We start from the raw sequence: 23,900 nt of genomic DNA on the forward strand, positions 1-23,900 counted from the left end.
CTCCAATCATCTTTTCCACCCCCCCACCCCAACCCGTACAGTCCATCGGTCACCCCCTCCCCCTACCTTCACCCCTCTAGCTTCTGCCCTACTCATTGCCCCTTTCCACTACTGCACCCACATGACCTCGCTTCCTTCTCCGGCTGCCACCTTTCCCTTCACCAGTTCATCTTCAACTCTGCTGAGGGAGGGGTTCATTTTTAAGTATCTTATTATATGCATAAAATACAAGAAATCATTCTGGACTCCCCTCTTCTTTTTTTTGGTATTTGTTAAGTGCTTACAATGTGCTGAGCACTGTTCTAAACGCTGGGGTAGATATAGGGTAATCAGGTTGTCCCACATGAGGCTCAGTCTTAATCCCCATCTTACAGATGAGGTAACTGAGACACCAAGAAGTTAAGTGACTTGCCCAGGGTCACACAGCTGACAAGTGGCAGAGCTGGGATTAGAACCCACAACCTCTGACTCCAAAGTCCGTACTCTTTCCACTGAGCCACGCTGCTTCTCTTCTCTTTAAGACCTTTCAATGGTTTCCCAACCATGTCAACATCAAGGAGAAACTCCTCATCCCATGCTTTAAGGCAGTCAGCCACTCAACTCTCTCCCCCCAGCCCTTCCCTCGTTCTTTTCCAACCCAGCCCGTACACTGGGTTCCTGTAAGACCAACCAACTCACTTTGCCTCGTTTCCTTCTCCCCCTGAGGCCCTCCTGCCTGCAACTCCTCCCCACCCTCCACATCACCATTCTTCCCCCTTCAAAACCCAACTGACCTCATACCTCCTGCAAGTTTCCCCTGCCTAAGTGCTCCTCTTTGCACCTTCCCACCACTCTCGCTCCCTACTACATCAGCTCTGCCCCTGTGAGTCCAAATGCGCCAAGCACTTTGCAGCTCTCCCACCACGCCCTTGTCAGCACTCACAGGCATCTCCTCAGACTCTGCTGCTTGCCCTCTCCCTCTACTTTAGTTTGTCTCCCACTCTCCCCAACTAGACGTAAGCTCCTTGGGGGCAAGGATCGTGTCTATCAACTCTAGCACCTGGTCCCCAATGTTTCTGTTATACTGTACTCTCCCAAGCACTCAGTACAGTGCTCCGCACATAGTAATTCCCCAGGGGGCGGGCCCAGCCTCTGTGCCCTTGCCAGAGGAGACCGTTGCGCTGTGAGACCCTGGCCCTGAGCAGGCCAAGATCAGTGTCAGGTGGAGCTCAGTGGGTCATCATTCTGGGACCCGAAGGCCCGGCTGCATGGAGGGCGGAGGCACCTCGACCCCCTCCCTCACTCCCCCAGCCCCCGGGGGGCAGCAGGGCAGAGGCACGAAGTGGAGGCGCCATTCTGCAAACATCTTCTATTTGTGTAAAAAAACACCGTGCCAGGGAGCACGGTGCAGCTCTGAAGAGGCTGGGAGGTTGGGTGAAAAACTCATACACACACACACGCACGCACACATGCACACACACACCATGCCCCAAGCACGGCATCAGCCATGGGGCTTGTAAGGCCAGGAGCCACGGTCAGTCTGGGACAAGGGCCATGCCCTAAATGGACGAAGGCAGGCGGGGCTTGTCCAGTGGCAGCAGGCGGCCGGGGCCATCGAGTCATCGGGAGAGGAAGCCGAGGGTGGGGGTCCCCCGGCCCCTCGCGGCTGAGGATCCCTGCGGAGGTGTCACTGGATCTCACCCATGTAGAGACGCTTGTCACTAGATGCAGACAGGACTGGGGGGGGAAATAAGCAGTCGCTGATGACGACGCCAGAGAGGGCCGGGGGGCACTCACCCCACCCCCACCCCCGACAGATCCAGCGGGAAGGGGCAGCCAACAAGGCAGCCCCAGGGGAAAAGAGGGGCCACTGGTCTTTCCTCTGACGGGGAAGAGGAGGGAGCCCCCAGCTGTGACGTGTGCCCACCCACCAGGCAGCCACAGTGGACTCACCGATGGGCTCGTCGGGGTGGAAGGCCACCTCATTTACGGAGCCGGCGTGGCCAGGAAGCTTGTACAGGATCCGCCGGCTCGTGGTGTCCCACACGTACACAAACCTGAAACGTCAGGGCGAGAGGATGTAACCAGAATCCCAACACCCAAACCCCCTGGCCTGGACTGGTTGGCCTGGGGTAGGGGACAAGACGCTGCAGGGGCAAGACAGGGTAGGGCCCGGGGGGACCCTCCTACAGAGCCAGACGTAATGGGCCCAGGATCCCACGCCACTGCTGGAGCCCCAGCAAGGTGTGTGGGTGAAGCCTCCAAGGAAGCAGGAATTGAGCCAAGGCCACCCAGGAGGCCCTGGGACGTGCCAGGCAGAGCTGTCCGGAGCAGAGGCCCACGAAATTCCCTGCCGGTCCTAGCCTGATTGTCCCGGCTTGCCACCGCAGCCTTGTCCACGTCCACACCCACGAGCAAACCCGGTGGCTCTGCTGGGGGGTGCGGTGTACAGGGGATGGTACGGGACCGCGGGACTCCGACCCTGCTGACTCTCGGCCACTGGACACCAAGCACTTGGCCCCGATGTGAGTTCACTTCTATCTTCACCCACTGCCCGCAGTGACCTTGCCATACAACTACCCAGCCTTTGCTACATGCATGCCCAAGGATCCCCATCGGTCCCCCATCCCTCCTCACCTGTCTGCTGAGCCGCCAGCAATCTTGCTCCCATCTGGGGACCAGGCACAGCGCAGGAGATTCTACAGAAACACGCCAGGCATCAGCATCCTGTCCCGTCCCCCGCCACACACACCCCACCCCGACCAAAGAAAATGCCCACTACAGTGCTAGGTCGGCATCCAACCTGCCGCCACCCTGACCTTTTCAAAGTTGTGGACATTTCCCTGGAAGATCTTGACGCATCGCTCCTTGGGGGCAAATGGGCGCACATCCCAGATCCGCACTGAGAGAGAGAGAGAGAGAGAGAGAGAGACCGTTGGCTCGTGTGAGGAGGAGAGGCTGCACCAGTTCTCCCCTCTCCCCTTCAGGACTGTCCAGGGGGCTACCCCCGCCCCCCACCCTCTCCCCTGCAGCAGTACCGGTATTGTCCATAGCGTTGGACAGTAGATAGGAGCCTTCGGAGCTCAGGCTGAGGCCAGTCACGGAGTCCGCGTGGCCCCTCAACGTGTAGGTAAGCTTGTTCTGGCGCAGATCCCACACCTGTCAAGGGCCAATCAGGGCGAGATTTCAGAAGCAGTCCCAGCAGAACTTCCACCCCCCCACCACCTACCCACCGCCTCGGAGCAGCCAGCCTGGCCGCAGGGGGCTGGGGCAACCTGAGCAACAGCGGAAAGGAAATAACTCCGCCCACCCACCCCAACTCCCTCCGGTGACGCAATATGGCCCATCTAACACCCCTGACACCGCCTTCTCCATCCCTGACGCCCCAGCATGGACCATCTAAAACCCCTGACACACCCCACTGATGGCACACACCCGCCACCACCCGGGACTCCCTGTGACCCAACATCACAGGACCACGGAACAGCCCTGCCTTTCTCTCCGTCCCTGGATCCCCGCTTTAGACCTGAGACAGACCTGGGACAGTAGCAGAACCAGAACTACTCTGGGCAGGGTCCAGTCCACCCTCTCCCGGCTTTGTGGGAATTTGCAGTCTGATTTCACCACCTCCAGTGCCTGGGGGTGATGGGGTGGGGAAATCCAGGCCCGAGCAAGAGTTCGGCTTCTCTCACTCTTTCCACACACACGAGGCCAGCAGGAAGCAAGGAGCTGGGAGCGGGGAGACGGTCCCACTCTGGCCAGCCAAGCAGGTGGGGTAGAAACAGCCGGTCCAGACACCAGCAGCCCGGGGAACCCACCAGGCTCACCTTGATGTCATTGTCTATGCCTCCAGACACGATCTGGTCGCTGGTGTCGTTGAAGGTCACGGCGAGCACCTGGTAGGTGTTCTGGAACGTCTGCACGGCCGCTTTCTTCCGGATGTCCCACAGCTGCCATGACAGCAGGATGAGCAGGACAGGCGGACGAGTGGCTCCCCTTCGCTCCCTACCCCAGGGTTGCCCCCCCGCCACCCCTCCACCGGCTCCAGTGCTGCCACGGCTCTGGCTGATAAGGGCGCCTGGGCAGCTTCCTCCACCTCTGCTGGACACTAGTGGGTCCAAGGCAGTCCCAAGCAGGCACATCTCCACCCGAACACACCCTACCTTCACAGTGCCATCATCGCTGCCCGTGCAGACAAGTTGGGGGCCCCTGCGGGCCGGGTAGCAGGAGTTCACGAAGGACGTGTGGCCTTTGAGTCGCTTCACTCTCTCCCCAGTCTCGCTGTCCCACACGGCCACAGTCTTATCTGTGGAGGCCGAGAAGAGCATGCTGGAGAAAGAGACAGGGGGAGAAGGGGAGAGAGAGAGAGAAGGCGTTGGTGGGCTTGGAGGGAGGAGGAGTCAGCCCTAAACCTGGACAGTGCTCCATGTCAGGCAACTGCAGCTGGGCCTGCCAGCACCACCTTTCCACCTCATTTTTCAGAGCAGAGACCAGTATCGGCCCAAATCAATGGCATCTGTTGAGTGCTTATTGTTTTGCAGAGCACTCTATAAAGTGGTTAGGTGAGAGTAATACAATAGAGTTGGTAGGCACAATTCCTACCTACAAGGAGCTTATAGCCTAGAGGAGGAGACAAAAATCAAGGTAAATTATAGATGGGGAACTGGCAGGGTATGAGGGCAGATACACAAGTGTCGTTGGGTGGATATCAGATGCTTAGGGGAGGTACAGATCCAAGTGCCCAGACGACACCGAAGGGAGAGCGAGTAGGACAAACGCGGGGCTTTATCAGGAAAGGCCTTTTGGAGGTATGATGTGGGCAGGGCTTTGAAGGTGGGAAGAGCAGGGGTCTGTCATATGTGGAGGGGGCTCCAGGCCAGAGGGTGGATGTAGGTGAGGGGTCGTCGGTGAATCGGACGAGATGGAGGCCCAGAGAGGAGGCTGGTGCGGGGGGGGGGGGATGGGGGACAGACTCTCACCTGCCGTCTGTGTTGTAGTGAAGCTCCATGATGGCTCCGCTGTGGCCCTTGAGCGTGGCATAGTTGTCGCAGTCTCCGTACACACTCCACAGCACTGGATGAAGACCAGGAGACACGGTATTCATTACCTCTGCTGCATGCTCTCCTGCACTCAGTCGCGGCTCCTGACTGACCATCTGACGAGGTTTCCAGAGGCCTCTCAGGTAGGACAAATGCGGACCGCCAAAGATGGCCACAGGCCCAAGGCCAGCCCCACTTTCCTTTTCTTTACTAACAGTTATGATAAGCACTTACTAAGTGCCGGGCACTGTATTAAGCCATAGGGTAGAAAGAGGTTAATCAAGCAGGACACAGTCCACGTCCCACATGGGGCTCACAGTGTTTATCCCTATCTTACAGAGGAGGTAAATGAGGCCCAGCAAAATGAAATGACTTGCCTGAAGTCACTCAGCAGATAAGTGGGGGAGCCGGGACTAGAACCTGGATCTTTCTGACTCCCAGGCCTGTGCTCTAGCCACTAGGCCACGCCGCTTCTCACGGGAGGACAACCGGCAGTTGAGGGCCGGCATCCAGCACGCCCTGAGTGTGGAGGAAGCCTTTCCTGGGGCCCTGGGGGAGGAGGCGCCCATCCTTCTGACAGCAGCCGTGGTCTCAACTCAGACCTCTTGAGACTGGGGTCGGCCTCCGCCGTTCACCCTCCCGTCCTCATCCTGCCTCGGCCCGGCTGCAGCCCCGTGGGTGGAAACCCTGGCTGACCGGCCGCCCCGCCTGGGCCACGACACTTCAGACATGTTTATTGAGCGCTTACTACGTGCAGAGCACTGTACTAAGCGCTTGGAATATACAATTCGGCAACACATAAAGACAATCCCTGCCCAACAACGGGCTCACGTCTTGCCGTGCCCGGCGGCCCCCTCCCGAGGACGGGCCCAGTCGCCGTGGTGGCAGACGTAAGCTACGGCCCGGAGGAGCCAGGGCGGTTGTCATTCATTAACGAATCAACTGTGACATTCCCTGGCCCCAACGATCTTCCAGTCTACCGTCCATCTGCGAGGCTTGGAGAAGACTTACGGATCAGCCGGTCAAAGCCCGCCGAGGCCAGCGTGGAGCCGTTGGGGTGGAACTTGCTGCAGTAAACTTCCCCTTCGTGTCCGGACAGCAGCATGATGGGGGCCTGGAGAGAGGAGCACCGCGGCGGGCCCTGCGGCGGGGACACTCGATCAGACTGGGCCGGGCAGCCTTCCGGGCCCGGAAACGGGGGACCCTGCGAGAAACCGCCGGCGCGCCCGGCTGGGCCGAGACCCTCCTCCCCCTCCCACCCCTGGACTGAGACATCCTCCCCGCCCCCCGTCCTGAGACCTTCCCCCCCTCCTGCCCCCAGGATGAGACCTCCCTCCCATCCCCGTGATGAGACCGCCCCCAAGATAATAATAATAATGTTGGTATTTGTTAGGCGCTTGCTATGTGCAGAGCACTGTTCTAGGCGCTAAGGTAGATACAGGGTCATCAGGTTGTCCCTATGTGAGGCTCACATTAATCCCCATTTTGCAGAGGAGGTCACTGAGGCCCAGTGAAGTAATAAGAATAATGTTGGTATCTGTTCAGCGCTTACTACGTGCAGAGCACGGTTCTAAGCGCTGGGAGATACAGGGTCACCACGTGAGGCTCACAGTTAATCCCCATTTTGCAGAGGAGGTCACTGAGGCCCAGCGAGGTGAAGTAACAATAATAATGTTGGTATCCGTTAAGCGCTTACTACGTGCAGAGCACGGTTCTAAGCGCTGGGGGAGCTCCAGGGTCACCAGGTTGTCCCACGTGAGGCTCACAGTGAATCCCCATTTTGCAGAGGAGGTCACTGAGGCCCAGCGAAGTGACTTGGCCACCGTCCCCCCAGCTGACAAGGGGCCGGGCCGGGATTGGAACCCATGACCTGTGCCCCGCCAGCCCGGGCTCTTGCCGCTGAGCCAGGCCGCTGCGTCCGCCGCCTGCCGCCCCCGCCCCGGGGCTCCTTCCTCACCGCCTGCATGAGGGCGGCGGGCGGTCCCTGCGGCTGCGGCGCCCCCGCCGGGGCCTGGCCCGGGCCCGGGCCCTGCACGCCCAGCAGCAGCTCCTGCCGGGGCCGCTTCAGGGGCACGAGCGCCAGCTCCGGACCCTTCCGCTTGTGGGGATCGATCATGATGGCGATGGCGGCGGCAGCGGCCTCCGAAGACCCCAACCCGCTCAACCTCCCTCCCTCCCTCCTCTTCGGGCCGCCTGGCCGCGCTTCGGCCTTTCTCCTTCCCCCGCGATCTTCCGGCCGCCGGCCGACCAATCGGCAGCCGCGCCTCCCCCCCCCGCTCCCCGCTGATTGGTCCCCGCCAGGGCCGCCGATTGGCCCGGGCGCGCGTGACGTCACTCCGTCCGCGCGCCGACAGCCCCCCCCCGGGACAGAGCGCGGGGGGGGGGGAGGGGGCAGCGCGCTGCATTGTGGGGGGCGGCGATTGGCCGCCCAGGCGGTCGTTGGCGGGCGGCGGCGACGGCGGCGGGGACGGCGCCGGGCCCGGCTCCGGTGAGTGCGGTGGCGATTGGCACTGGCCTCGGCCTCCTTTCCCGCACCCCTGCCCCCCTCCGGGCTTGGGAAACGGGCACGGGGAACAGCCGGTCCCTCAATCGGTCGTCTTGATTGAGCCCTTATTGTAATAATGTTGGTATTTGTTAAGCGCTTCCTAGGTGCAAGGCACTGTGCTGAGCGCCGGGGGAGAGACGGGGTCATCAGGTGGTCCCACGTGAGGCTCAGAGTCTTCATCCCCATTTTCCAGATGAGGTCACTGAGGCCCAGAGAAGTGAAGTAATAATAATAATATCGGTACTTGTTAAGCGCTTACTCTGTGCAGAGCACTGTTCTAAGCGCTGGGGGAGATACAGGGTAAGGAGGTGGTCCCACGTGAGGCTCACATTTAATCCCCATTTTACAGATGAGGGAACTGAGGCCCAGAGAAGTGAAGTAATAATAATAATATTGGTATTTGTTAAGCGCTTACTATGTGCAGAGCACTGTTCGAAGCACTGGGGGAGATACAGGGTCATCAGGTCATCCCACGTGAGGCTCACAGTTAATCCCCATTTTATAGATGAGGGAACTGAGGCCCAGAGAAGTGAAGTGACTTGCCCACAGTCACACAGCTGACAAGTGGCAGAGCCGGGAGTCGAAACCCATGACCTCTGACTCCGAAGCCCAGGCTCTTTCCACTGAGCCATGGTGCTTCCCCTGTGCTAAACGCTTGGGACAGTACACTATAATAATACAAACATTCGTTGGAGAAGCAGCGTGGCTCAGTGGAAAGAGCCCGGGCTTTGGAGTCAGAGGTCATGGGTTCGAATCTACTTGTCTGCTGGGTGACCCTGGGCAAGTCACTTCACTTCTCGGTGCCTCAGTTCCCTCGTCTGTAAAATGGGGATGAAGACTGTGAGCCCCACGAGGGACAACCTGATTCCCCTGTGTCTACCCCAGTGCTTAGAACAGTGCTCTGCACATAGTAAGTGCTTAACAAATACCAACATTATTAAGCGCTTACTGCCAGGCACCGTGCTCGGCAACACGGCTCAGTGGAAAGAGCCCGGGCCGGGGAGCCAGAGGTCGTGGTTTCTAATCCTGGCTCAATCAGTTATAATGTTGGTATTTGTTAAGCGCTTACTATGTGCAGAGCACCCTTCTAAGCGCTGGGGAGGAGGATACAAGGTGATCAGGTTGTCCCACATGAGGCGCACAATCGTAATCCCCATTTTACAGATGAGGGAACTGAGGCACAGAGAAGTGAATAATAATGTTGGTATTTGTTAAGCGCTTACTATGGGCCGAGCACTGTTCTAAGCGCTGGGGGAGAGGCAGGGTCATCAGGTTGTCCCACGTGAGGTTCACAGTCTGCATCCCCATTTTACAGATGAGGGAACTGAGGCATAGAGAAGTGAAGTGACTTGCCCACAGTCACACAGGTGACAAGTGGCAGAGCTGGGATTCGAGCCCCTGACCTCTGACTCCCAAGCCCGGGCTCTATCCACTGAGCCACACTGCTTATCAGCTCTGTGGCCTTGGGCAATTCATTTGACTTCTTTGGGCCTCAGTTCCCTCATCTGTAAAATGGGGATGAAGACTGTGAGCCCCACAGGGGACAATCTGATTATCTTGTATCTCCCCCAGCGCTTAGAGTGGTGCTTGGCACAAAGTAAGCGCTTAGCAAATACCAACGTTATTATTATTAAGCGCTGGGGTGGATACAAGCAAATCCTTTTGGACACACTCCCCTGGCCCACATGGGGTTTACAGTCTCAATCTCCATTTTGCAGATGAGGTCACTGAGGCACAGAGAAGTGAAGTGACTTGTCCAAGGCCACATAGCAGACATGGCAGAGCCGGAATTAGAACCCATGACCTTGTGACTCCTAGTCCCGTGCTGTATCCACTAAGCCATGGCACATTCCCTCCCCAAAACGACCTTACAATCTAGAGGGGGATACAGACATTAATATAAATGGCAGCAATGGACAGAAGTGTAGGCGGGCTGAGAGAAGTAACGTGCCTTAGTGGAAAGAACATGGGCCTGGGAGTTGGAGGATGTGGGTTCTAATCCCGACTCCACCACTTGTCTGCTATGTGACCTTGGGCAAGCCACATAACTTCTCTGTGCCTCAGTTACCACATCTGTAAAATGGGAATTAAGACTGTGAGCCTCACATGGAACAACCTAATTACTCTATAACTACCCCAATGCTAAAAGCGATGCTTGGCACATAGTAAGTACTTAACAAATACCGTCATTATTATTATTGCGAATAAAGAGAGCAATGCAAGGGGATGCGGATTGGAATGGGAGAAAAGGGAAAAGGAACAAAGGCAGCGGGGGTTGGGGCGAACTCCGGGGGCTGGGGAGGGGCCCCTTCTCTGTCACCAAAAACACATCCTCCACCCTGGCTTACTCCCATTTTTCCAGAATGTGGCTGTATTTATGGATTTCCTGGACTCTTGGTTTCAATCACTGACATCTGTAAGCACTTAGTGTGTGCAGAACACTGTGCTAAGTCCTTGAGGAGAGTACAATACATTAGAATAGCTATGAGCCCGCCCCACAAGGAGCTTATAGAAAAAGACACTAGAAAAAAATCACAGATAGGTATGAATGAAAGTGCTGTGGGGCTGGGAGGAGGGATGTATATCAAGTGCTTAAGAAAAACCCAAGTGCATAGCGATGCAGAAGGGAAGGCTTAGACAAGGACGTGAGGAATTAGACGGGACAGGTGCCTTGGAGGAATGTGAGTTTATTAAGGTTTTGAAGGTTGGGAAGAGTGGTGGTCTGTCAGATATGAATCAGGAGAGGGTGCCAAGCCAGAGGGAGGCTTGGGCAAGGGGTCAGGCAAGAGAGAGGTGAGATCAAGACATAGCAAGTGGGTTGGTGCCAGAGGAGTGAGGTTTGCAGACTGGGTTGTAGAAGAGCAGGGAAATGTGGACTGAGTGGTTTTGTTTTTTTTTAAATAACGGGATGGCAGAGTGGAGGATGGACTGGAGAAGGGAGAGAAAAGAGATGGAGGGTAGCGAGGAGGCTGATGAGGAGCAGTGTGGCTTAGAGGAAAGAGCACGGGCTTGGGAGTCAGAGGATGTGGGTTCTAATCCCGGCCCCGCCATTCGTCTATGTGACCTTGGGCATGTCACTTAACTTCTCTATGTCTCAGTTTCCTCATCTGTGAAATAGGAGTTAAAGACTGTGAGCCTCACGTGGGACAACCTGATTACCTTGTATCTACACCAGCGCTTGGAGCAGTGCTTGGCATACAGTAAGTGCTTAACAAATACCATTATTATTATTATACAAGGCAGGATAGGATAAGTGCTTGGGTCAGCATGGTAGCAGTTTGGATGGTGAGGAAAGGGTGGATTCGAGAGGCATCGTGAAGGTAGGACAGGATTTAGTAACAAATTGTATATGTAGTAGGTTGAATGAGAGAGATGATCCAAGGATACGGGCCTGTGAGACAGGAAGGATAATGATGTTTTCTACAGTTATGGATAAGTCCAAGAGAGAACAAGGTTTGGGTGGAAAGATGAGGTTTGTTTTGGACATGTTGGAAGGCAGAGGGAAAAGAGTCATTAGAGAGTAACTGGTTGAAGATGGGGGTCAGGGAGGAAAGAAGAGTGAACTCAAGTGTTTTAATAAGATGCAAAGGAATAGTTTTGGAAGTGCAGGTGGAGGAGTAGACTTTGAAAACAGGCTGGAGGCCTCCTCTCGAGGGATGCTGGGAAAGAGAGAGTGTAAATGAAGATGTGGGGGAGCTGGAACTGGTGATGTCAAGGGGAGATCTTGGGGAGTTCATGCCCGATGGTTTCAATTTTATCAGTGAAGGAGATGGCAAGGTGGGCAGCAACTTGGTCATGCACTCTGGAGCTGGTTTCCTTTCCAAAATACTTTCCAGCCTCTGGCTCTTTTGTGACCTCAGACAAGTCACTGAATCTCTCTGTGCCCCAGTTTCCAGTGTGGCCTAGTGGAAAGAGCATGGGCCTAGGAGTCAGGGGACCTGGGTTCTAATCCCAGCTCTGTATTTGCCTACTGGCTGATCTTGGGTCAGAGCACAGGCCTGGGAGTCAGAGGGTTGTGGGTTCTAATCCCAGCTCCACCACTTGTTTGCTATGTGACCTTGGGCAAGTCACCTCACTTCTCTGTGCCTCACTTTCCTCATCAGTAAAATGGGGATTAAGACTGTGAGCCCCTTGTTGGGCAGGGGCTGTGTCCAACCCGATTCACTTGTGCCCAGCCCAGCGCTTAGTACAATGCCTGGCACACAGTAAGCACTTAACAAATGCTATTATTATTGTTATTATTATTATCTTCTCTGTGCCTCAGTTCCCTCATCTGTAAAGTGGGGAGTAAATCCTCTTCAATCTGACTTAGAGCTTGAGCTCCATGTAGGACAGGGACTGTGTCCAACCTGATTGTCTTTTATCTACTCTAGTACTTAGTACAGTGCTTAATAAATACACTAATTTTTATCACTGTTATTCCACATCTGCCAAATGGTGTCGTTGATGACGATGGTATTTATTAAGCGCTTACTATGTGCCAAGCGCTGTTCTAAGCAGTGGGGTAGATACAAGGTGATCAGATTGTCCCACGTGGGGCTCACAGTCTTAATCCCCATTTTCCAGATGAGGTAACTGAGGCACAAAGAAGTTAAATGACTTGCCTAAAATCACACAGCTGACAAGCGGAGGAGTTGGGATTAGAACTCACGACCTCTGACTCCCAAGCCCGAGCACTTGCCACTCAACCATGCAGCTTCCCTACAGATAGGAGTCCCCGGGTCTCATTTTGAGATTGGGGTGGTGCACCGAAGGGCTGGGGCCTGGGGAGACATGAGGAAAGAGAGAGGGAGGAAGAGGCAGAGTTCTGGCCTGCCTGCAGCTGCTGCTCCTGCTCCTCCTCTCCTGCTCCTGCTCCTCCTCACCTGCTGCTGCTGCTCCTCCTCTACTGCCGCTGTTGCTGCTCCTGCCGCTCCCCTGCTCTTCCCCTGTTGCTGCGGCTCCTCCTCCTCCCTCCCTCCCCCACTGCTCCTCCTCCCCCGCTGCTTTGGGGTCCGTGCAGGAGTAACCGAGGCCCAAGTTCTGGGGCTGGCAGGGTCTGATTTCCTCCAGCAGCCCAAACATCTGTTAGGAGGGACACTTATTGTGTGCAGAGCACTGTACTCCGCACCGGAGAGTACAGTACAACAAGTTTATCTCTGCTGGGTCCAAGCCCAGCCAGACTGGACGGGGCAGCATCGGCCCTACCGCCCCCACTCAGATCCTCCAGGCAGAGCGGGGCAGGAGATGTGCGGCCGGCCCCCTACACGGGCTCTGCCCCAGCCTGGCCCACCCCTCCGCTCTGGCTCCGGTCGCCTGCGGGAGGGATCTGCGTCCTGCCAGCCGCGTCTCCTGCCCTGCCGATTCCTCCTCGGGGTGGCTAAATTTGCTGAAATGCCCTGGGGGTGAAGCCAGAGGCGGCATCCCATGGTGCCTGGGTCACGGCCCCTTCGTCCCGCAGACTCCCGAGATGGAGAGTCCGTATGGGACAGAGACTGGGTCTTGGGTCATGACTCCTACCCGCCCTTTTTCCCCGTGCCCCGTGCTTAACTCCAGAAAGCGCTAAACACCGTCACTGTTGTCATCACCGAGCGGGGCAGAGAAAGGCCACTGACAGGCAAAATGGGATTTGGGCATCCACCATGGTTCCTGTTCCAATCCGGTGTCTGTCCGTCCGTCCAACCATCCCTGGCCTCCGTACCTCCCTCCTCGGCCACGAACTGGAGCCCAGAGCCCCTGATTTTCATTTGGTTTTCTTCTACCTCTGTGGCAGCGGTGCTGGCTGGGAGCAGGCAAAGGGTTGATGGCCCCGAGTAAGATAAAGAAGCAGCATGGCTCAGTGGAAAGAGCCCAGGCTTGGGAGTCAGGGGTCATGGGTTCTAATCCCAGCTCTGCCACTTGTCAGCTATGTGACTTTGGGCAAGTCACTTGACTTCTCTGTGCTTCAGTTTCCTCATCTGTAAAATGGGGATTAGGACTGTGAGCCCCACGTGGGACAGCCTGATCCCTTTGTATCCCCCCCAGTGCTTAGAACAGTGCTTGGCACATAGTAAGCGCCTAACAAATGCCATCAGTATTATTATGAGAAGCAGCGTGGCTCAGAGGAAAGAGCCCGCGCTTGGGAGTCAGAGGTCATGGGTTCTAATCCCGGATCCGCAGTTTGTCAGCTGTGTGACTTAACCTCTGTGCTTCTGTTACCTCACCTGTAAAATGGGCATTAAAACTATGAGCCCCACATGGGATAACCTGATCGCTTTGTATTCCCCCCCCCCCCCGTGCTTAGAACAGTGCTTTGCACATAGTAAGCACTTAACAAATACCATCATTATTATCAAAGAGGAGCACTGCCACCACTGAAAGCCACCCTTCCTCCCCCACCCCGCCCTTCCCCTCCCGCTAAATCTTCGTGCCTTAGGTGCAAGAATTCCTGCCTCAGCCCAGATGTACCAAGAGGGGCTTGTGAACGCTTGGACCTGGAGGCCTCTTGCCAGCAACTCGCACCCTCTCTGGGGCCGCGGTGGCTGCTAGGGCCCCATCACTAGGGAGAGCACTGTCCCTACTGGGCACTGGTTTGGCCACTGACCTGGATTCAACTCCCTCGGGCTCCCGTTGGATCCTGGACTCCGGATCCAGGCTCCACCTGGGCACTGGGTGCTCTCTTGGTTTCTGGTTGGGTGCCGGGTTCTGTCATGAACTCTGGCTGGGCACCTGATACTTTGCTGGGCTTGGGCATAAACTCTGGCTGGGCACCAGGCACTTTGCCAGGCTCAGACTCCGTCTCGAAGCCCGGCTAAGCGCCGGGCCCTTTTTCCCGGGCTGTGTCCGATGACTATTTCTCCCTGCGGGGCCAGGTCAGAGGCAGCCGGTTCCACGTGGCAATGATTTCCGGAAGGGAAGACGGCGAGGGAAGCATCCCCGACCTCTACTCCATCTTCCGAGGGGAGGTAAGTAGGTGGAGGTAGCCCATCCCTCCCCGACCCCTACAGGGGTGTCGAGAGTAGGTGCTTCGGGAAGGGTGCTGCCACCCGCTGTATATGCAGGAGGGTGGGGGCACGCGTGGGGCAGTTGGCAGTTGTTTTTATGTCTCGGCCACAGTGCCCCCCGTGTGCTGACAGGGAGAGCGGCACCTACTACCTCCCAGTCCTTCCCCTACTCGCCAAATACCCCAACATCTGCACGAGGACTTGGTTTGGGAAGGCAGCTCCTCTTCCCTTTTCCCTCCCTTCCTTCTGACCCCAGAGGGAATACAGAGGCGAGGGGGCGGGGAGAGAAACGACTGTTCCCACCCTGGGTCCTCCCAGAGATGCCGGCCAGCCACAGTGAGGACTCCCCACCAGTGCCCCCAATTCCCCAGCCTCCCCCCCGACCCTGGCTCCCCACTTACTCCCCAGTGCCTATGCTCCCCACCCACAGCTCCCTAAGCCCTCTCTCCCCGCCCCCACAGGTGGCCTCTGTGAAGGACTACGGTGCCTTTGTCCGCATCCCGGGCTGCAGGAAACAAGGTGGGTCTCAGAGCACGGAGCTCCCCCACTCCCTTCCCCCACCCCCAAGCAGTCCGCAGCCTCTGAGCACTGAACAGGACTGCGATTCTGCTCTCCCTGCCGAAGGAGAAAATGGGTGGGGGTTGGGACTGGGGGACTGAGCCCACAGGTGCAGCCTGGGGGCATCCCTCTGCCCTCCCAGGGGTCCCTGCACCCCTTGTGGGGCAGCCCTGCCCAGCCAGAGTGGGCCCAGGGTGCCGAGCACCCCCGGTCTCTCCCTAGCCGGGGGGGCCCCGCCCAGGGCAGGGGAAGGGGAGTCTGCACAGGCGGCAGGACCCACACGGCTCCTGTGCCCCCACTACCCCAGGCCTGGTCCACCGCACCCACATGTCTTCCTGCCGCGTGGACAAGCCCTCCGAGATGGTGGATGTGGGCGACACCGTATGGGTCAAGCTGATTGGCCGGGAGGTGAGGCCCTGGGATGCTGCGGGAGGGGCCGCGGCCTGGGGGACACACCATCCCTCCCTCCCTCCGTCCTATTGACCCAGTGATCTGCCCTGCCCAACCACTTTACTGAACGCTTGGGAGACGAGGGCCCTGCCCTCAAGGAGCTTACAGGTTAGCGGATTGGTGAAGTACAGTAAATTACAGACAGGTTGGGAAAGCAGCCGTTTGTAGAGAAAAATGCTCACTAAGTATCAGACGGCCAGGGGGGCATGGGGATGCCAACCCAAATGCTGAGGTGAAACAGAGGTGCAAGTTGACGGTCAGGACGGTGAAGAGATGAGAGATTGATCTGGGAAAGTCTCTGAGAGGAGATATGGTTTAAGGGAGGACATTGTAGAGGAGGAGAGTAGTGATCTGCCAGAGGCCAAGGGGTTGGGAGTTCCAGGCAGGAGAGAAGAGAGTGTGAGCAAGGGCTTGACCTGCGGTGGCAGAGCAAGGAAAAAGAGAGAGATGAGCAAGGCGCAGTGAGTCGCCATACCTCCGGGATCAGGAAATAGGACAACCCCCTCTTGACAGGTGGCTGGGAAGGGTGAGCGAGGGCTGGTGATTGGGAAAAAGGGAAATTTGGGGAGGTCTCGCCTGTGGGATTTGATTAGTATGAGTCAAATACATCACAGTCATCGGTCAAGAGAGTGGGGAGATTGGTCAGGGCCCTGGGCGTTTCAGGACAGTGTGTTAGGTCTGGAAGTGTTCTTGGGAGGTGAGGGCTGTGGAGCAGAGTCAATGAGAGAGGAGAAGTAGAGTTGCTGTGCAGCATGCCAGCAGGTGGCTGCGGTGGGCTCGGCACCCTTGGGATTTCCTCTGACTGCGCTGCTCACATGAGCACAGGAGCTGAGGGAGTGTCTTGGAGTGCGAACCAGAGCTGGGTAGGGCGAGGATGAGGGGGAGCAGTGGGAGAGGAGGGTAACGGAGGGCCAGGACTGGGGGGTAGGGGGAGGTGACAGAAGGGGGGGGGTGGGCAGGGAGTCTCCTTGGGCAACAACTGTAGTGTCTCATGGGGACCCACAGACAACCCACTGCCACAGCCCAGGAGCTCTCTGCTCAGTTGGTGACCACTTTGCCTCCTCCTACACCAGCTGTTGGGGGTGTTTCAAGGTCCCCTCCCCACCAAAGGGGCCTGGGGGGCAGAGTATGGGTCTTTATCCCTTTCCACGCCCCCAGCACGGGCCCTCCTGCCTCCGCCGTGGATGGTCGGCACTCAGCCCCTGCCCCTACCCAGCCCTGCAGCGACAGCACCATTCTGTACCCCGGTTCTGGGGGGGCAGGTGGGCCCCCGCCCCCACCAAGTGACCCACTGCCTTCCCCAGGTGAAGGATGACAAGGTCAAGCTGTCCCTGTCTATGAAGGTGGTCCACCAGGGAACCGGGCAGGACCTGGACCCCAATAACGTGGTCCTCGAGTGGGTACATGGGCCTGGCAGGGGTGGGTTTGGGCAGGGCTGGACTGGGGTGGTGTTGGGTGGTCCTCCTCTCTAAGCCCCAGCTTGGCCAACCTGACTCTGCCCGTGTATTATGTGGGATGGGGAAGGGGCCATACCAGGCCTGGAGCTGGCAGAGGTGGGGCACGGCCCCTGTGCTCCCACCCCCTAGGGTTTGGGTAGTGGATGGGCCCACCTGATTCTTCCAGCTGGGGTCCTAGTGCTGCACATCTCCCCCTCAAACACCCACAAGGAGCAGAGGTGGATTTTCCTCACTATGGGGGTCCCGGTAGTGGACTCCCCTCCGCCACCAGCCCAGCCAAGTCTTCTCATTGGCTGTCCAAGTTTGGGGGTTCGGGGCCTGGGGGTTGGGGGGTGACAGTTGGGGATTAGGGGCCGGGAGCAGCTAGGGTATGGGGAGACTGGGAGGATAAGAGACAGGTGCAGGGGGCCGGGAGCGGGTAGAGGATGGTGGCAAGGCGGTGACTTCCCCCATTTCTGGGCAGTCAGGAGGAGAGACGCAAACGCTCCTTCAAGGACTTCACGGGGCAGAAGATCACCTTGGAGGCTGTGCTGAACACCGTGTGCAAGAAGTGTGGTTGCAAAGGTGTGTGGGAGTGTGACCCATCCCAGCTTGTGCCTTCACCAGCTCCCGCCCATCCTCCCCTGCCCTCCAGTGCCCCCCGAGGTGGGGGGGGAGGGACTTCCTCTGCTCCCTTGATCCAGAGGGCTCTAGACTGTAAACTCCTTACAGGCAGGGAATGTCGCTGTTTATTGTATCGTACTTTCCTAAGTGCTTAGTACAGTGCTCTGCACACAGTAAGTGCTCAATAAGTATGATTGAATGAATGGAGGGGTGGGGAGGTGGGATGGGGCTGGTGCCCAGCGGCACCCCTCACCAGCTGGAGGGGCAGCTTCTGACCCCACCCCACCTCCTAACAGGGCACTTTGCGAAGGACTGTTTCATGCAGCCCGGAGGGACTCGCTACACCCTGGTCCCTGAGGAAGAGGAGGAGGAAGAGGCAGTGGGGGAGGAGCCGGGCCCTGGGAGGCCGGATCAGGCGCCCAGCACGTCCAAGAAGAGAAAGAAGGTGAGAGGTGGGACGAACTCGATCACTGAGTTTCCACGCTAGATTTGCCCCACAGGCTCCCCCTTCAGACATTCCTCTGGGAGAAGAAATGCTTCCCCCCCCCCCCCCCCCCCCCCCCCCCCCGATTTGGAGAGGCAGATCTAGAGAGGGCAAGCAGGAGTGTGGAATAGTCTGGCAGTTTCCAGCTTTCTCTTCCTCCCACCAGCCCTGAGGATTGGCAAAAGGTCAGAGATGCCTGGACCTCCAATCCTGCCTGAATGGTGGTTTGCCTTCTGAGCTCCCCTCCCCCTACATATCCAGTCTTCCCTGGCTGTCCCCCTCTGATCCCAGTCCCCGGCCTCTCCCTCTCTGCCTCTTGTAGGAGAAGAAGAAGAAGAAGAAAAAGAAGACCCACAAGCATCAGAAGTCCTCAGACTCCGAGAGCGACGCCAGCCCCGCAGAGAGCAGACAGCACAAGAGGAAGAAGAAGAAACACCATCACAAGGAGTGAGGCCTGAGGCTGTGGGAGGGGACGGGAGGAGGTGGGCAGGGCTACACACCCATCTGACTCAGCCGGCCCCTGCGGCCTGACTGGCCCCATCCCACACCCTCCGTGGGGTGGCCTGAAGCAGGGTCAGTGCCTGCTTGGATGCCAGGGCTGCCTCTCCTTGCGGCACTCTGCCGGGGGTGCTCTGATGTCTGCCTGCCCGGGACCTGGCCGCTGGCGGTTATTGTCGGCGCTAGTGCCACCCCCACCCCGCAGACCTGGCCTGGACCAGGCCACCCAGCTGCAGGAGGGGTGGGGGGCCCCGTTGCGGGAGAGTAGGCGGCGGCCCGGCCTCCCCAAGGCCTGGGCCGCTCAGCTTTAAACTGGTGGATTTCAGTGTGGACGTTCCCCCGTTTCCATCTTTATTTTTGTGTGAGCCCGCCCCTCCCCCCACCTCCCCACCCCAGGCTGCATGCAGGTGTGGAGTTGATGGGTACTGCCTCCTCAAGGATAAGGCATGCTGTTCCCTAGAGTTCAGGGACATCCTGTCCCTCTCTCCTCCCCCAAGTCTCAGGTGGAAGGCCATGGCTTCCCCAGACCCTAGAAATGAAGCCAGGGGCTTAGAGAGGGCAGGTTGCAGGGGGAAGCTTTTGGCCTCATAAGCAAGGGTGGAGGAGGGCCTCAACCCCTTCCCCAGGTTGAGGTGCCAAGATCAGGACCCAGAAAACCCTACCTCTGCCCAGCCCCACCCCCTCTGCTTCTGCGACTCCTGCTCCACAGATGCAGGTCCCTCCTTTGCCACTACCCTCACCGGGGAGGCCAGCACAGCTTATGCCATGTTCCACGTACCCCCTCCAGCCCGACTACCACAATTTATGCCCTGTCCCACCCACCCACCCCCCACTCATACAACCCACTCCACTGTCCCTCGGCTCTGCTTTATTGGGGCTGAGCCTCGGGGCGCTGTAGTATAAAACAGGAAAGTGGCCGGGGTGGGGTCAGTGGAGGGGATGCCAGAGGGGCTTGGCCATGTGCCCAACACTGCTGCCCCCCACCAGCTGGGGCCAGCTGAGTACAAAAGGCTGGGGAAACCGAGGCGAGGGTGCTGAGGTTTGCAGAAGGGGTCTCCATCCAGGCTCAGGCTGCCTCCCTCTCGTAGGTGCGTGTGCTGACCACATTACCCAATGTCAGCGTCTGCGGGAATGGAGAGAGGGAAGGTTAGTATGGGCTCCTCCTACCTGCCCCACCCTTCCCACCTGGTACCCATGGGAATGGAAAGCTACGGGGGAAGCCAGAGGATGGCAGCCACCTGCCAGCCCATGGCATTTGTGCTTCTGCCTCCGTAGGTGGGAGAGAGGGAAATTGGCCCCTCTCGATCCACGGGGGCAAGGGTCAAAGTTCAGGGACAAAGGCATGCATGGAGGGGGCTGCCCCCCTCCCCTCGGTCCTCCCTCAGATGACCCCTCCACCCCCCTGCCCTCACCAGGATCAGTTTGCTGCCCTGCAACTCCCGCACCAACGTCGTCTCCTGCCCATCCCACTTCTGCACGTGCACCAATTTGCCGCCGTCCAGGGTCACTGTGGACTGAGAGTGAGGGTGGGGTAGGTAAGCACAGGGATAGCTTCTGGTTCACCCCCACTGTTTCCCAACTGCCCCCACCCCCTTGAAAAAGCCTTGGTGGCTTTGAGATGGGTGGGATCTGCCCCCCGTCCCCAGCCCCGGGTGGGAGGAGCCCTGACTCACAGGGGAAAGGGCTGGTTTGCACACTGGCACCCCTGTGTCCCTCCCTCCCTGCATGCCTCAGGCTTCCCTGGAGGAGTGTGGGGTGTAGACAACACCACCCCCACTGTGATCCCACAGCTGGCTCCAAGATAAGGTTTCCAGGGCCAACGGAGAGAGCCAGTCAGCCAGCTGCCGCCGCCCCCTGCCAACACTTCAAGGACACACGGGCAAAGCAGGGAGGGCCGTCCTCCCCGCCATGCCTCAAGTCCTACACACTGGCCTACAGAGGGGCAGAGGAGTCCCCACCCTTTAGAATGACCCAAGCCAAAGGGCAGCGGGGAGCCCTGGGGAGGGGCCAGACACACACCTCTCCTCACCCACCAGCCCCACGCACCTTGACCTTCCTGTCGTCGGCTGTGGTCTCGTCGAATTCGACCCCCAGCTTGAAGCTGATCTCGGTGTTCTTGAAAGTGCTGTGTGTCTTGATGGTGACGGTGTCGCCGCTGACCTCGATGATGGTCGTGGGTTTGGTCATGTTGGCTACCTGCCTCGTGGCAAAACCCACACCTACGGGGTGGAGCAGGGGCACTCAGCGGGCGGGGGACGACCTGGCTCCCTCTCTTCAGTCTACTTGGTGGATTGGGATCCCACCCCTGCCGGCCGACCCCAATCCGGGTTTGGGGGAGGGAGGAGAGGGGGGTAGGGACCGACCCCTCCTCCCCCGCACCGCTAAATGGGTTGTAGAAGATGCACGCTGACCAATAGTGGGGGGTCGCCAGAGACCCTGGAAGCAGCGGTGGCCTGGCCCCGCCCGGGGGGCGGGGGAGGCCCCCAGCCCCGACCCTTGACCCTTCTTCCCCTCGGCGGCGGGCGCCTTTGTTTGTGTAGGACCCGCCCTAAAGAGGAGGTGGAGTAAGGAGATCGAGCTCCCCGCCGACGGCGATGGGGAGGGGACGGCAGTGGGGCAATGAAGGGCTGAGGTGGAGATTCTGGTGGGGTGGGCAGGGGGGTCTCTGGCGCTGCTGGGATGGAGCAGGACCCTATCACCCCCCCCAAACACACCCACGCGGGACCCCTCACAGCCTTCCACCCACCCACGCGGGACTCCACGCCCCGGCTTCAGCGGGGAGCCCGCTGGCTGACCACACCCGCTCCCGTGGGTCGTTGGGGGGTGTTGCGGGCTCCTCCCACCCCCCTCCCCTAGACACCCCCCCCCGGCTGTGGTCCTCGTGGCCAGCAGTTCCCTCTCCGGGCTGCCGGACAGAGGCGGCCGGAGCAGCGGGGGTCACCGCAGCACGTGCGTCGCCCGCTCCAAGGTCAAGGGCAGGAGAGCCGCCTCCACCCCATCCTTGCACCGGGGCGGGGGGCGGCCTCCACGTCCTTCCCATTCCCTGTGTTGGGGCTCCCACGGACCCGACCCGCGGTTGCAGGGGGCGGTGGGGGGACCGACAGGGCTGCGGCAGCCGGGGGAGGGGCCCTTCTGCAGGCCCGCGACCGCCCCTCCACCCCATTGCCCGGGCTGGGGGACCCCCGCCCACCCGGCACTGACCGATGGCTTTCATGTAGTCATCGAAGTTCTTGCTGTCCACCATCTTCCAGGTGCCTGCAAACGCTTCCACCATGATGCCGGCCGGGTGGTCGCGGGCGAGACGGACGGGTTGGGCTGGGCTGGGCTGGGCTGGGCTGGGCTGGACTGCTTGCGGACACGAATCTCAGCGCTGCTGCTCCCTCCTCGTGCGGCCCCTTTAAATGACTTCACCCCCCTCCCCCCAGTCACGTGGATGTGCCCGCAACGAGGCTAGAAATGTATGGTGGTGGGGGGTGGGGGGAGACTGAGAAGCGCTTGCTCTCCTCCCCCCTCCTCCTCTTCCCCTCCCCTCCCCCACCTCTGGCCGGCTCTGCCCCAAGGGCCTGGACCTTGGCTCCCAGGGATCCGGGAGCTGCCCCGATGGGAGAAAAAGCTGGGTCCCCACGGCAGAACCTTCGAGGCTGGGAAACAGGATCCTTGGGACCTGGGGCCGGTCCCTGGACACCCCTCACGATTCCTAATCAGTTCGAGGGAGAGCAGGGCCCGGTACCGCGGACCGGGGGTCAGGGCTGTATAAGCAGGGGGACTACAGCCCCGACCCCCGGCCGGGGGAACGGTCAGGGAGGGACAGGGAAGGGTTGGGGGACCGTGGAGGGCTCACACAGTCGGCAGTTTCGGAGCCCAGAGTGGGGGCAGATTTGTCAGGGTGTGGGGATGTTTGCTCACATGGGTGTGTGCTTATGTGAACTTAGACCAGGATGCAGAAACAGCCATGAATGCAGATAGGTGGACTATCCACATACACAGGAACACACGTGCACAACAGAGGCCTTCACACGTGTACCACAGTCTCTCCCGCTGCACACACGACCTACCCACCCCCTCCAATACACACATATAATCGATCAATTGTATTTATTAGGCATTTAATAAATGCAGAGCACTGAACCAAACTCTTAGGAGAGTGAAGTACAACAAAGTAGACAAGGCCCCTGTGCACAAGGGTCTTCTGGAGTCTAGAGGGAGAGACATTAAAATAAGATACTGATGGATATTTACACACATGCCTACCCTGACTGAAGCCCGACCTGGCAAATCCCTTCCCAGCATGAAGGGGAGATTGTGGTGGGAGTGGGATCAGTGAGAGCCAGGATCTGGCTCTGGCTGGGGGTGTAGGGTGAGGGTAGGCAGGGCAGGGGAAGAGAGGGGCTCTACCTTTCTATTACTATATCGCTCTACTATTTTCCCCATCTCTAATCGGTCTGTGGACTTTCAACTCCTGGTGGGCAGGGATAGTGTCTACCAACTCTATTGTATGGTACTCTTACAAACTCTGTGGTACACAGTAAGTGTTCAATAAGTATAATTGATTGATTACCCAGCCGTGTTACCTCAGGCAAGCTCCTGTCCTTCTCAGAGCCTTGACCCCAAGGAGAGGTGGCCAACCCTCGTGCCTTCTGTGGGCGGCATCCGGCTGTGCCCTGCGTGGTGGGCACAACCCCGATTTTCCCCTCCACTCACCACTTCCTGCCTTCAGGTCGGACTCCCAAGCCGCCCTTCGGGGAATCTCTCTCTGTCTATCCATCTCTCTCTGTCTCCGTGCCGGACACAGGCAGCCCTTCCCCCTACCCGTTTCCATGGTAACCCGGATGGGGAAATGAAAAAAGAGACAGATGGAGCAAGTGAAACACAGAGACAGGATGGGGAGGTGTCATAGTGGGGAATGGCAGAGGGGAGACACATACAACAGATTCTCGGTACACACACTCACCTCGCCCCCCAGCTGCCTCAGAGGAAGAGGTGGTTGGCATCGGACAAGGGGACGGGGCTGAAGCTTACCTACCGACCGCCGGACTCCATTTCCCGTGAGCCAGCGGAACTACAGCTCCCCAAATTACCGCCTTTCTCCTCGGACACCCTCCTAAATTAACCCATTAGCGTCTGTGACGGAACGGGTCCTGGACCAAGGAGAAGGGCGAGGGCAAATGTGATTACTGTATTTAGCTAAATATGCCGGCCTCACGAGTACCTCGTGGGGCTCGCATTTTTCTGCATTATGGTAACTAGCAGCTCTCTAGCCAAGGAAAGGAAGGCGGAGTTCCTTCAGGAAGCAATCAACCAATCAGTGGTATTTATTGAGTGCTT

General features: G+C 58.5%; 3 protein-coding genes across 5 annotated transcripts; 1 reads left to right on the forward strand and 2 right to left on the reverse strand.

Moving 5' to 3' along the window:
* Positions 1-1,333: 1,333 nt before the first annotated feature.
* SNRNP40 (small nuclear ribonucleoprotein U5 subunit 40) lies at positions 1,334-7,219 on the reverse strand. Its single transcript, XM_029080197.2, has 10 exons — positions 6,976-7,219; positions 6,030-6,159; positions 4,959-5,052; positions 4,143-4,308; positions 3,807-3,929; positions 3,018-3,138; positions 2,799-2,881; positions 2,617-2,678; positions 1,933-2,036; positions 1,334-1,716 (listed from the first exon to the last, which is right to left on the reverse strand). Exons 1-10 carry the CDS (start codon positions 7,132-7,134, stop codon positions 1,667-1,669), a joined length of 1,092 nt encoding a protein of 363 aa, XP_028936030.1. The 5' UTR covers positions 7,135-7,219; the 3' UTR covers positions 1,334-1,666.
* Positions 7,220-7,441: 222 nt separating this feature from the next.
* Positions 7,442-18,911, forward strand: ZCCHC17 (zinc finger CCHC-type containing 17). 3 transcript variants are annotated; one of them, XM_029080201.2, is made up of 8 exons: positions 7,442-7,506; positions 14,394-14,486; positions 14,987-15,044; positions 15,391-15,491; positions 16,838-16,929; positions 17,454-17,554; positions 17,890-18,038; positions 18,400-18,911. In XM_029080201.2, exons 2-8 carry the CDS (start codon positions 14,421-14,423, stop codon positions 18,526-18,528), a joined length of 696 nt encoding a protein of 231 aa, XP_028936034.1. In that variant the 5' UTR covers positions 7,442-7,506; positions 14,394-14,420; the 3' UTR covers positions 18,529-18,911. The 3 variants fall into 3 exon arrangements, with proteins under 3 accessions (XP_028936034.1, XP_028936033.1, XP_039770294.1); XM_029080200.1 differs by lacking the exon at positions 7,442-7,506 and adding an exon at positions 10,734-10,763; XM_039914360.1 differs by lacking the exons at positions 7,442-7,506; positions 17,890-18,038 and adding an exon at positions 10,734-10,763.
* A 512-nt stretch (positions 18,912-19,423) lies between these two features.
* Positions 19,424-21,999, reverse strand: FABP3 (fatty acid binding protein 3). The gene is made up of 4 exons (XM_029080206.2): positions 21,777-21,999; positions 20,622-20,794; positions 19,988-20,089; positions 19,424-19,698 (listed from the first exon to the last, which is right to left on the reverse strand). The coding sequence occupies exons 1-4, from the start codon at positions 21,847-21,849 to the stop codon at positions 19,642-19,644; spliced, it is 405 nt and encodes a 134-aa protein (XP_028936039.1). The 5' UTR covers positions 21,850-21,999; the 3' UTR covers positions 19,424-19,641.
* Positions 22,000-23,900: the final 1,901 nt, after the last annotated feature.

The sequence above is a fragment of the Ornithorhynchus anatinus genome, chromosome 16, assembly GCF_004115215.2.
Source record: "Ornithorhynchus anatinus isolate Pmale09 chromosome 16, mOrnAna1.pri.v4, whole genome shotgun sequence".
In the NCBI taxonomy this organism is placed as follows: domain Eukaryota; kingdom Metazoa; phylum Chordata; class Mammalia; order Monotremata; family Ornithorhynchidae; genus Ornithorhynchus; species Ornithorhynchus anatinus.

What these genes read in the sequence shown, in the direction of transcription:
- SNRNP40 (XM_029080197.2), bottom strand. Translation starts at nt 7,134, where the DNA reads ATGATCGATCCCCACAAGCGGAAGGGTCCGGAGCTGGCGCTCGTGCCC. An exon ending in CCGCCGCCCTCATGCAGGCG is followed by an intron (nt 6,160 to 6,975) that starts GTGAGGAAGGAG and finishes TCCCCGCCGCAG; the next exon opens with GGCCCGCCGCGGTGCTCCTC. An exon ending in GGGCTTTGACCGGCTGATCC is followed by an intron (nt 5,053 to 6,029) that starts GTAAGTCTTCTC and finishes GTCTTCATCCAG; the next exon opens with TGCTGTGGAGTGTGTACGGA.
- ZCCHC17 (XM_029080201.2), top strand. Translation starts at nt 14,421, where the DNA reads ATGATTTCCGGAAGGGAAGACGGCGAGGGAAGCATCCCCGACCTCTAC. An exon ending in CCCGGGCTGCAGGAAACAAG is followed by an intron (nt 15,045 to 15,390) that starts GTGGGTCTCAGA and finishes CCACTACCCCAG; the next exon opens with GCCTGGTCCACCGCACCCAC. An exon ending in TCAAGCTGATTGGCCGGGAG is followed by an intron (nt 15,492 to 16,837) that starts GTGAGGCCCTGG and finishes TGCCTTCCCCAG; the next exon opens with GTGAAGGATGACAAGGTCAA.
- FABP3 (XM_029080206.2), bottom strand. Translation starts at nt 21,849, where the DNA reads ATGGTGGAAGCGTTTGCAGGCACCTGGAAGATGGTGGACAGCAAGAAC. An exon ending in TGACTACATGAAAGCCATCG is followed by an intron (nt 20,795 to 21,776) that starts GTCAGTGCCGGG and finishes TCCACCCCGTAG; the next exon opens with GTGTGGGTTTTGCCACGAGG. An exon ending in CCGACGACAGGAAGGTCAAG is followed by an intron (nt 20,090 to 20,621) that starts GTGCGTGGGGCT and finishes CCTCACTCTCAG; the next exon opens with TCCACAGTGACCCTGGACGG.